This window comes from Brassica napus, chromosome C2 (genome assembly GCF_020379485.1).
Source record: "Brassica napus cultivar Da-Ae chromosome C2, Da-Ae, whole genome shotgun sequence".
In the NCBI taxonomy this organism is placed as follows: Eukaryota; Viridiplantae; Streptophyta; class Magnoliopsida; order Brassicales; family Brassicaceae; genus Brassica; species Brassica napus.
Window position 1 is genome coordinate 37435539 of NC_063445.1, and position 12367 is coordinate 37447905.

Here is a 12367-nt window from a genome sequence, read left to right on the forward strand (position 1 = left end):
GAGACAGTAAAGAAGCCATTTTCGAAAAAAAAAAAAAATGTTAATGGCATTTTCGTAGATAAACTGCAGGTGTGGGGTTAAAATCTCAAAAAAAAGGAGTCAAAAGAAAATGTTAGTTTTCTGTTTGACTCCAAGTTTTGAGTCACTTTTGCAAAAGCCCCGAAAAGAAATGATTATGTGGAATGTTTAAAAAAATGAATATTAAAAATAAAATGGTTATTGAAACCATTGTATTTTTTTTTACGAAAGGCTACCATTTTTTCTTGTTAGCAGAATTGAACAAACTTGTTCATGGAAATATAAAAAAAAAATTCAATATGATTAACAAACAACATCAAATTAAAACAGCATCGGTCTTGAAATCATAAACATATAATGTTCAATTCAGTAGAAGAAATATATGAAAACTTGAAAGTTGTAATTAATTAGAAAAAACCGAAATGTAAGTTATATACGAAACTACAGCGGCAACGAAGGTAAATTTTGAAACTGATAGGTGGTTGGTGCGAGAACTTGATGGAGATGGTGCAGTGATGCCCGGCGACTCAGGCAAAAATGGTGAAAATGTGGGTGACTGGGCGGAAGACTGTGGAGTCATAGGTGTTACAGCCGATGGAGAAACTGCATCAATGTTATAATTCGTTCATTATATTTTGTTAATATACAATTTTTTTTTTTTTTTTTTTTTTTGAAAAAGGGATTTTGTTAATATACAATATGATATTCCCAAATCATAAAGTTGAAAGGAAACCTAATTCTTTCACCCAAATAAATAAATAAAATTAGAAATGTAAGACTAAAATAATTTACAGAACGTGAGAAACAAATCGAAAACAGTGGTATATCAAAATTCTCATAGAAGATTAATTAAATGATTGCATTTGCTGGAAAAAATAGTAACCAAACTAATAAAATGAGACTTACATAATTACCAAATATGTGAATTGCCTTTTCAACAATCAATTCATAAAATAAAACTATGATAAATACAAACATATCACGTCGATTTTTATTTCAAATATTCAGTTAATAAGGTAAATAATATATAATAAAATATCTTGTTGAGAAAAATAGAAAAATATAACATATGAAAGTGTTTATTCAAAATAATATATATGAAAAATGTATTATTCAAAAAAAAAGCAAATGCAATATCAGTACATTACTATTATAATTCAAGTGATCCTCAATGAAATAATAGAGTGGATGTACCAGAAAGTCATTAAATAAACTAAAAATAAAACGTAAGATACCACACTACTTTTAGTACAATTTCAATCAATCTGTAAGGGAAAAGAAAAAGAAAATATAACAATGAAAACCCTTCAATCTTAATTATGAAATATAATCAATTAACTATCTATGCAAAAAGACCAAAATGTGAATATAACGCAACACGTACCTGAAGACATACCAGGAGTAGATGCACTCGGCCTCGAAACGTCCAGTATAGCTACACCAGCAAAGAAAAATTTAAAACTTCGAAACAATGAAAATACAACGCAAAAAACACAAAGAAATTAGCAACGAGAGAAAATAAAATAAAAAATACTCACCACAATGAGGAGCAGCAATGGGGAGCTTGCAAATCGTAGGCATGGCAAGAGCTCTTGTGTTATTCAGTGCAATACCCATATCTTTGCTACTCGCTAAGCCGATGCAAACACACTTAGGATTATATTGTAGAACAGATAGGATTCCCCCACAACACACTTTCGTGGGCTTAGTATCATTTGATCCAGGGGTAAGGTACGAGAGACAGTCCATCATGTCATATATAACGCTCGAGCAATCAGAATTTGATGGTCCAGGTGCTGGAGTTGCTACCGGTGAGGGAGGGTTTGCCGGATATGATTTGTTGCGGGCATGGATTTGTGCAAATGATGATGATAGCAGTATTAATATGGAAAGAAAAAGAGATTGCTTCATTTTTGCTATATATTTTCTTTCAAAGTGCTCAGTGCTTAGTGTTTCTTTTTGTTAGATCTGATTTAGAATACGAGAGGTTTATATAGAAGTGAATCTGGGAAAGGAAAAGATAGAATAAGTGTTTCTTTGTGTTTTTCTTCTTTTTTTAGGGTTTGACGTCCGGTTCTCTCGTTCCTTAAATTTTGGAGGGGGTTAGATATTATTTTGAATAGGTGAGTAGTTTGTTATTATCTTGAAAGGATTTGATGTTTTCGTCTTCTGTTTCGTTAAGTTGATATTTTTGTTCAAATAATTAGTGTAAAGGACGCATATTTTTAACAAAGTTAAGTTTAAAATTAATAGAAAATGTCATTGGGTGTTGTTATATATATATATATTTTTTTTTTTTGAGTATTTGTAAAATTTATTCAAAGAAGACTAACTTTTGTTCATCAAATGTAACTGGTTTGATCTAACTAATTTATAGAAATCGAAAGATCAAAGTTTTGAAACAAATAAAGCCTACATCCTAGGCCAGCCAGCGTTGCAGTAGAGCTTCATATTGCCGATGACCCATTGCAAAGACCATTAAGCACCAGTTCCGGATCCCTCTGTCTATCAACTTGGCCAAGGAGCCTGCCACCATGGGTGTTGCTCCATGACGTCAATCGTTTCGTTCTCTCCAAATTGAGTGGAGAGTGATCTGAAAAGTGTAACGCAGCAAAACCCTGGATTTTGATCCAATGTTGTGTCAACTATGAGTTGAGTAATGTCTCCCAAAGCCAGAGTAAACAGAGCGCCAAGAAGTCCTCTAGTCAATGACGACCACACTGCCCTAGGGTATTGATACACTAAAACTGAACATTTCTTACTGTCAAGTTAACATTGATAATTGTAGTAATTTAGATTCATTCCAGATGACCAGTCTATACTTTATTCTTATGAGTTTTCAACTTAGCTAAAACTAAAAATGAGGTTTTGAATTAAGTAGTGACTTGCAAGTAAAGTAAAAGATTTTAAAAGGTTTAGATTCGATATTAAAGATAAGCCGATCTAGAGTTTTTCATCGAGTGTTAAAACTTAGCCAAACATTTATTCAAGCTCGTTGAGACATGATCTAGAACACAGATCACTCTTAGTAGAACAACCCACTGTCGTGGCGCTGTTCCCTTTGCGGTTCGACCTTGACGCCTAAACTGTCGTTTGGATCAAGGGTCGATCGCAAGCTATAAAGATCAAGTCCGATGGGTTCACTGAACACTTTAGTATCTACTTTCGCTGACTAAAGATGCTCAGCTCATTCATTCGATATCAGGTAAACTACTACACGGTTAGTGAGTGATTGAGCCTAAGATCTAGCAGTAAGTGATCAGGTTAGGATTAGCATTAAGAACTTGAATGAACGAAGAAACAAAAGAGTTGCTTATTTATGTTTAGCCTCGCCATTAACACCCTAGAACCCTAGACAAGCTAGCCGATTACTCAGCCATAACACAAGATGAACAAGACATGATAACTGAATAATACTGCATGTAAATCAAAGGTAAAACAATGAGGTTCCAGATGATCTTCTCTGTCAAGAAGAAGAGCCGTCTCCCTTACAATAGTAATATCCAAGAATAAGGTCTAGTTCTCTTGCAAAAACTAGCGTCCTCAAATAAAATAGATAGGGGCCGCTTTTATATGGAGGCGCCCCTAGACTTCAAAGTCGAGAATCGGCAACTAGGGCAAATCTTTGGAGGATATGGAAACTTCCATAATTATCGAGAACAATCGTCTGGCTGTTCCTGGTAGGATCGACCGTCAGACTGCTCCGCGGATTATTCTTTGGGAGAAGTCTCCAATTCTTGCTCCTTTCTTCATGTCTCTTCCTTAAGCTCTTCAATCTTCTCCAGACCTGAAATGACTATAAAAAGACTAGACTAACTCGACAAAACAATGAAAACAAGTTAGAAAGCATATACACAATGATGTCAAAAATACCATATATCAATTCCCCCAGACTTAGATCCTTATTTGTCCTCGATCAAGGCAAGTATCAAGAACAGGGAAAATGTTTGAAAGTGTGGGAACTCTCCTAATCCTCAATAACCATACCTTAACCTCAAATCTCTGAACCATATAAGCAACCGACTAGGACCACTACTAGAACTTTTGCTGATCACTGTTCAAAGATCGACTCCATACTCTATATCTCAATCCTGAAAAGGCAGACTTTCTAGACGGAACTCCCTATATTCTTTTTAAAGTGTTGTAATCCTTTTGTCACAGACATCATTCAGGGTAGACGGGCTAGGTATGAACAGGCTAATTTATAGTGAGTCAAAAGAGTGTTTAGGGTTTACCAAATTTTTTGTAGTGGATGCAGGATATCGCGCAAAATAGCAAGAGAGGATGAATCCATTGACGTCCACAACCCCTCACTCGTTTTGCTGACTTCTGGAGCTATCGCTTTGATTGTTCTTATGCTCTCTATTATTGGTACCAACTCTCCTTGTTCTAGTTCTGACCGAGTCAACTCAAAAGGGCATCTGACCGACTTAGTCCTCCTTCTCTATCAATGATCTCATATAAAATGGTAAATATACATATATCTCTCTTTTCTTCTTCTTTTTTTTAACTGGATAACTGATGAGATCATAGATGATGAAGTGACAGAGAAGGAGATAATACACGGAATGATCGGTGCCATATGGCCGTTCTCCTTTGTTCTCGACTGACTACTCTTCTGATTGTTCTTGCAGCGATTACAAGTAAGAGGCTGCGTCGATCCTTTCCTCTCCAACCTTTTTGCACATATCTGCACATATGAAACTGAAGAATAGAATGCATGAAGGTGGAATAAAGGCTTAGGTACAAGGTGGGTACTAGCTAAAAATCAACTAGCCACTCAGGATCAGCAAGATTGGTAAAAGGAGTAAGAAGTCCTGAGTGTAAGTCTCGTTTCCCTGATCTAATGCCAATAACAAGAGGAATTTGCAGTCAAAATTAGGTTCAAGTTAGATGGAGTTAGGTCGGCCCAGTGTAACCTGATCGGTTGAAAACTTCTGGAGAGTCAGGTGAGATAAGTCAGGGCTGTTCCAGGTCCAAGTGTGGTTCTTTCGTCGCTGCTAAGGTCACTGAATAAGAATGTTAGAGCACGAGGTGGTTAAAAGATCATCACAAAATAGGGTCCTAATTCCCACAAGAGTTTGGACTGACTCAAAGAAACACAAAGACTGACTCGAACATAAAAAACGAAAGAGATTAGTTTCACACAATCACCTCCCCCCAGACTTAGTTCACACCATCCCTGGTCGTGAAAATAAATTTGAGGTAAGCAAAAAACAAACCAAACAAGCAAATAAAAAGCAAGATAATAAATTGTTCAGATGGATAAGACAATGAGATAGGGTAAAAAGGTGGGATCAGTCTGACTCCCTGCTCTCGGAGCGACCAACCGTCCTCCGGTTCCTCGGAAGATGCTCTGATCCAGCAGAAGATCGGGCCGGTTCCTTGCCTACGCGATGGGACTTCTGTGGAGTCTGCTCAACTGCGGATGGTCGCGGCTCTTGACCGCCGAAACATCCCCCCATGATCGCCTTGAGGATCATCTTCATGAGGCTGTTGTTCTTCCGCTGCGAATCAACCATCCAGCGACGGTATGCTGCCTCGTCCGCGTCATCGTTGAGTGGGCCTAAGTCATAGGCCGTTTCCTCGTTCGGTGTGATGTCCTCTGGCTCATCCCTATCATCATCAGGAGGTGGTGCTCGCGGGTTGGCGCAGAGGAACTTTGGGTCAGGTAAGAAACGGATGTTCTCTATCGAACTGAAGTTCGTGAGGTGCGGTTGGGGCAGCTTGATGAACAACACGTTTCCCTCCTTATCCGTGAATCTGTATGTGGTCTCGGCGCAGAGGATGTGGCACGAGATCAGATAGGGAGTGTCCACATAATCAATGTTGTAGTTGACCGCGTAGGATTGGAGAGAGTTCGAGTTTTACCTTGTTCGGTTGAGAGAGTGCTGGAAAAACAGATGAATTTCGAAATCCCAAGGGGTTAGAACCAAAATAGATTGAGAAAAGTTTGAGAGTTTAAGGTTTTCGATTTTAGGGTTCTAAACTTATGGGGAGGAGGTTTGCGGCGATGTGGGGCTAAGTGGGGAAGTGGGGTAGTTACCTTAAATAGGCAAACCCTAACCGCTTCCTCTTCTCTTTTTTATATATTTTTTTTATGTTTCGAAAACTTACCTGGAGGAGCAGCTGTTCTCCAGCGAGAGCAGTCCATGGACTGTTCCTCTGGGAGTCTTCGATTTTATTTTTCCTATAATAGAAATAAAAACAAAATGAGACAAAATATAGAAAGAAAAACATATTTACACTTACCAGTGAGTTGCTTCTCACCAAGCGCTCGATTTAAGTCACTAGCTTGACTTTGATCAGCCTATTGAGCTGGGGATGGATCGCCTAAGGGAATTTCTTCCCCTGCTGCGATTGTCGTATCAGCTAGGTATGGCTTAAGACGCTGACCATTTACGACGAACTCCCCTCCATTCGGATCCAGTAGGACCACGGCTCCATATGGTCTGACCTCCTTGACAGTAAACGGTCTGGACCACCTAGATTTCAGCTTCCCAGGGAAGAGCTTCAGCTTGGAGTTGAAAAGCAAGACTCGATCATTTGGTTCGAAGCTTCTGCAGATGATCCGCTTATCATGATAGGCTTTGGTCTTTTCCTTGTAGATCTTCGTGCTTTCATAAGCCAGGTGCCTGATCTCTTCAAGTTCGTGAATCTGAATGGAACGCCTCTCCTTGGCTGATTTGATATCGAAGTTGAGTAGCTTGACAGCCCATGCCGCCTTGTACTCGAGTTCCACAGGGAGGTGACAGGCTTTGCCATAGACCAGATGATATGGAGTGGTCCCTAATGGCGTTTTGTAGGCTGTTCTGTAGGCCCATAGCGCATCATCTAACTTTAAAGACCAGTCCTTGCGTGTAGTTCCGACCGTTTTCTGCAGGATGCTCTTGATCTCCCTATTAGACACTTCCACTTGGCCAACCGTTTGGGGGTGGTATGCCGTAGCAACTTTGTGCTTGACACTGTTCTTCTTCAAGAGCCCTTGGAATACCTTGTTGATGAAGTGTGTGCCTCCGTCGCTTATGACCACTCGAGGTACTCCAAACCGAGGAAAAATGATGGTTTTAAACATTTTGGTTACAACCCGTGCGTCATTAGTGGGACTGGCGATTGCCTTTACCCACTTGGAAACATAATCCACTGCCACTAGAATGTACTCGTTCTTGCACGATGGTGGGAATGGTCCCATGAAGTCGATCCCCCAATAGTCGAACACTTCGATCTCGAGTATGAAGTTCTGGGGCATATCGTTCCGCTTGCTAATGTTCCCTTGTCTTTGGCATGAACTGCACTTGGAGATGAAAGCTTGGGCATCTCGGAACATTGTTGGCCACCATAAACCAGCTTGCAAGATCTTGGAGACGGTCTTGAATGCTGCAAAGTGACCAGCATAAGAAGAACCATGGCAATGAAGCAAGATTTCTGGAATTTCAGCTTCCAGAACACAGCGTCGGAATACTCCATCTTTGCAGTGTCGATACAAGAACGGTTCATCCCAAAAGTAGAGTTTTGCATCCCTTAGAAATTTTCGCTTCTCGTTCCCAGTAAACTCAACTGGTTCCTTCTCTGCTGCTAAGAAATTAGCTATCTCAGCGAACCACGGTAGGTGGGAGTACCTCTTTTTTATAGCCGCAACAAAGTGTTCATGGTCGGCAGAACAATCCGCAGAACAATCAGAGAAGCTTACCGCGGAACAATCAGCAGAACAGTCCGTGGTGTGAGTATCTCGGCTGTTCTCGGCATACAGACCAATCGAGTAGACTTGTTCTTCAGGGAGACTATCATCAAGAACAGTCTCGTCGTCGATCTTCATTCTAAACAAATGGTCGGCGACTCCATTCTCAATCCCTTTTTTGTCTTTGATCTCAAGGTCGAATTCCTGGAGTAGGAGGATCCATCGGAGCAGGCGCGGTTTTGCATCTTTCTTCGTCAGCAAGTACTTCAGAGCTGCATGATCTGTGTACACTATCACTTTAGATCCTACTAGGTAGGACCTTAATTTCTCGAAGGCGTAGACTATGGCCAGAAGCTCCTTCTCCATTGTCGCATATTGGCATTGGGCTTCATCCATCGTTCTGCTCGCGTAGTAGATCACATGCAGTTTCTTATCCTTTCTTTGTCCCAGCACTGCTCCTACCGCGAAATCACTAGCATCTGTCATGATCTCGAAGGGTAAGTCCCAGTCCGAAGGCTGAACGACTGGTGCACTGATCAAGGCTTCTTTGATCGTGTGGAATGCCGTTAAACATTCGCTGTCAAACTCGAATCTGGTATCCTTGCAGAGCAGTCTCGTGAGTGGTCTTGCGATCATTGAGAAATCCTTGATGAATCTCCTGTAAAAACCCGCGTGCCCCAGGAAGCTCCTTATTCCCTTGACTGATGTTGGTGGCTGCAAACTCATCATGACTTCAATCTTTGCCTTGTCGACTTCGATCACCTTCTCAGAGATCTTGTGCCCAAGAACAATCCCATCCTTAACCATGAAGTGGCACTTCTCCCAGTTCAGCACTAGATCCTTCTCCTTGCAGCGCTGCAGTACCCTGCACAAGTTTTTTAAACAAACAGTAAAAGAGCTTCCATAGACAATGAAATCTTCCATGAAAACCTCCATTATATCCTCAATCAGGTCAGTGAAAATAGACATCATGCAACGTTGAAATGTCGCAGGAGCATTGCACAAGCCGAATGGCATTCTTCTGTATGAAAACATGTCGTATGGGCACGTGAACGTCGTCTTCTCCTGATCATCCGGGTGGATAGGGATCTGAAAAAAACCTGAATAACCATCTAAAAAGCAATAGTATGGGTGGTTAGCTAATCGTTCAAGCATCTGATCAATAAAAGGTAATGGAGAGTGATCCTTGCGAGTCACAGCATTCAATTTACGAAAATCTATGCACATGCGATGTCCAGTTACTGTTTGAGTAGGGATCAGTTCATTCTTCTCATTTGTTATGACAGTTCTTCCACCGTTCTTAGGAACTACATGAACATGGCTAACTCAGTTACTATCAGAGATGGTATAAATCACACCAGCCTCTAGAAGTTTCATTATCTCTTTCTTTACAACATCTTTAAGATTTGGATTTAACCTCCTCTGATGCTCTATAGAAGTCATCAATTCATCTTCTAGGTGTATTCTATGCATGCAAAGATCAGGTGAAATGCCATGAATGTCAGCTAGTGAATAACCTAATGCCTTACGGTATTTTCTCAGCTCACACAGGAGTTTAGCTATTTCCACATTGTTCAGTTCAGAATTCACAATAACAGGATAAGTAGAATTTGGCCCTAAGAACGCGTACTTGGGCCCCGAAGGGAGGGATTTGAGCTCGATCTTTGGAGCTTTCAGTTCGCTCCATGGATCGTCGCGAGGCGTGCTAAGCTTAGTAGCGCCCTTCGAAGCGACTGCTCCAGAGGTATTGCTCTGATTGCTCTCGTCTTTCTCCCCCAGATTTAGATAGGTTACAAGTCTCTCCATGCTTTTGGCTGAGTCAAGCATCTTGTCGTAGCCATCCGCGTCCACGCTCATGACATTGTGCTCTATCGCAGAGCGGATCAGAGCTAGCTCGAGCGGATCATCGGTAAGGATCTCCTCGATCATCCCTTCTTGAGGGAGTAGTGCCTAATTGTTATCCTCAACGGTGTATGTCTGCGCATCTAGCATCGGTTTCTTCAGCAATTTGTTCATTTCGAACTTCTAGGTGAAGATCAATCCTCCCTTGCCGAACATCAATGATCGCACCAGCTGTGCACAAGAAGGGACGTCCCAGGATGAGTGGATCTCTCGGTTCTTCTTCAACTTCCAGAACCACAAAATCTGTCGAAACCAAAGTGTTCCCCACTCGGACATGAAGATCTTCCAGAATATCCACCGGTGACTTGACTGATCTGTCGGCGAACACCTGGGAGAGTCTTGTCGGTTTGAAGTTTGTGAAGCCCAGTCGTTTTTCCACAGAGTAAGGCATAAGATTGACGCTGGAACCCAGATCGCATAGAGAACAGGCGAATACAGTTCTCCCGATTTGTATGGAGAGAACAAACTTGCCTGGATCATCCAATTTCTTTATCGGCTTGTTCTGAAGTACCGCAGTGCACTCTATTGAAACCATCAGTAGCTCACTGTCTCCAGTCACCTTACCAGAGATCAAACCTTTCATTAAGCTGCACATAGAAGGGATCATTTGTATCGCATCTACAAGAGGTAATTTGATAGTTAGATCTTCCAGCATCTGTTTACACTTGGTCTCCTCCTGATCCTTGCGAGACGTCTTTGCTGGAACAGGATATGGAACCTTGGGGGTGTATTCGCGCGGAGGAACATGCTCAACTGGTTGAGCGACAGGTGTCGGATCAGTCTCAGCAGACTGTTCTGGTTCCTCGTCAGATAAAGGAAGTGCTTCAGATCTTGGTTGCTCACCCTCTTTCTGCCTACCCTTTTCCGCTGCTGACAACTTCTTGGGAATTTTATCCGGTAGTTTTCTTCCACTCTTTAGTGCTACAGCATTTCATTCCTTAGGATTCTTGTCGGTCTTTCCAAGTAGAGTGCCTTGTTGTGTCTTGACGCTATCAGCTGTCTGTGCGATCTGAACATCCATCTGGCGCATATGGCTGGCTACGCTATCATATTTGGTACTCAGGTCATTCAACATGTGGTTCATCCTGGAGTTGATGTCCGTGGTGAGTTGATTCAACGCTTTCCATTGAATCTGTTGCCCGTGGAGCAGCTGCTGCATCATCGTCGCTAGACCCTTTATTTCGTCTTGCGGAGCAGTTGTAGGCGAAGGAATGGTCGGTTGAGCAGTTTGCTGTTTCTCGTTCTGGAACTGGTTATGCTGTGCCTGGCTCAGGACATATGTTCTCCCCTGATATGGTTTCTGATAGCCGCTGTTCTTCCCTTGACTGTTCTGAGCGTTGTCAATCGGATTGTCAGCCTTGGAATATGAAAAGAGGTGAGGATTGTTCCTAACGTTAGGGTTTGGGTGGTAGTTCTTGTACTGCCATCCTTGTCCATTAACATAGCTCACTTCTTGCTGATCATCCACGGTGTTGTCTCCCTCAGTTGTAGTGTCTGAAACATTGTTCTCTGATGCAGCTTCCTCCATGATGAACACTTGGCTCTGATTACCTTTCAACAGCTGGTCAACCTTAGCCGCAAGGTCGTCTATGCTGTTTAGGCTTTTGGAGCGATCATGTTCCTTGTTCTTGTTGAGGGAGCTGGACGCCAAATTTTTGACCAGTGCGAATGCACCTGGTGTTGTTTGTGTCATGAAATCCCTATTGCTCGAGGAATCTAGAGCATTGAAAAATTCATAGCTCGCTCCATCATAGAACACTTCCAAAATATAGTCATCCTCAAACCCATGGTGAGGGCACTCCCTTCGGTATTCCTTGTAACGTTCCCAAGCATCATAGAAAGGTTCGTTGGTCTTTTGCTTGAAATTTGAGATCTTATGCCTTAGAGCTGCGGTTTTGGACTTCGTATAAAAGTGGCTCAAGAACGACGATCTGACTTATTCCCATGTAGTGAGCGTACCGGTTGGGAGCGAGTCGAGCTAGCGAGCTGCTTTCCCTTCCAAGGAGAATGTGAACAGCGTGCACTTGATGTAATCTGGTGGCACTCAATTCGCGCGAGAGGAGTTGCAGACTCTCTCGAAATTCTCAATGTGGTCCAAAGGGATTTCAGCTGCGAGACCGTTGAACGTTTTCTTCTGCACCAAGCTGATCAAAGCGGGTTTGATTTCATAGTCCTGTCTAGTGCTGGGAGGCGGATTGATTGCGGAGCGAGTGGTGGGGAAGTTACGCGGAAGGTTCCGCTCTCCGATGGGAGCGCCTTGTTTCTTTGCGAGCAGCCTCTTGTGTGTTGATTGTCTGTTGCATCTGCTGCATCTGTTGTTTCATGAGTGCCATTGCAGCAGTGAGATCGTCTTGGCCTCCGTGATCAACGATTGTGTTGTTAGTAGGCCGCGGTTGTTATCTGCTCTGTCTTTCTAATCTTGCGAGCTCCTCGTTACTTAGTGTGAATAATTGTCCTTGTGCGTTGCTCCGAGTATGTCTACTGGTCATGCACCTGGATCATCAGCTGGAACAAAGAGAGAAAAGGAAGTTAGATGCTTTAGACTAAGTATAGAACAGAAAAACAAAGGAAAAATATCTGGCCTCCGTCGCAACGGCGCCAAAACTTGATACACTAAAACTGAACATTTCCTACTTTCAAGTTAACAGTGATAATTGTATTAATTTAGATTCATTCTAGAGAATCAGTCTACACTTTATTCTTATGAGCTTTCAACTTAGCTAAAACTAAAATTGGGGTTTTGAATTAAGTAGTGACTTGCAAGTAAAG

The 12367-nt window shown here is 41.9% G+C and overlaps 2 protein-coding genes and 1 non-coding gene across 4 annotated transcripts; 1 reads left to right on the plus strand and 2 right to left on the minus strand.

Moving 5' to 3' along the window:
- Positions 1 to 276: 276 nt before the first annotated feature.
- LOC106364959 (non-specific lipid transfer protein GPI-anchored 4) lies at positions 277 to 2353 on the minus strand. 2 transcript variants are annotated; one of them, XM_022709064.2, is made up of 3 exons: positions 1557 to 2353; positions 1415 to 1453; positions 277 to 621 (listed from the first exon to the last, which is right to left on the minus strand). In XM_022709064.2, the coding sequence occupies exons 1-3, from the start codon at positions 1927 to 1929 to the stop codon at positions 422 to 424; spliced, it is 612 nt and encodes a 203-aa protein (XP_022564785.1). In that variant the 5' UTR covers positions 1930 to 2353; the 3' UTR covers positions 277 to 421. The 2 variants fall into 2 exon arrangements, with proteins under 2 accessions (XP_022564785.1, XP_013659885.1); XM_013804431.3 differs by having other exon boundaries at positions 297 to 621; positions 1403 to 1453; positions 1557 to 2147.
- Positions 2354 to 9659: 7306 nt separating this feature from the next.
- On the minus strand, positions 9660 to 11931 carry LOC106363547. The gene is made up of 4 exons (XM_013803270.1): positions 11825 to 11931; positions 11670 to 11742; positions 10571 to 11498; positions 9660 to 10519 (listed from the first exon to the last, which is right to left on the minus strand). Exons 1-4 carry the CDS (start codon positions 11929 to 11931, stop codon positions 9660 to 9662), a joined length of 1968 nt encoding a protein of 655 aa, XP_013658724.1.
- On the plus strand, positions 11380 to 11486 carry LOC125582706. Its single transcript, XR_007320162.1, has one exon. It is a non-coding gene; the product is annotated as a small nucleolar RNA R71 (small nucleolar RNA).
- Positions 11932 to 12367: the final 436 nt, after the last annotated feature.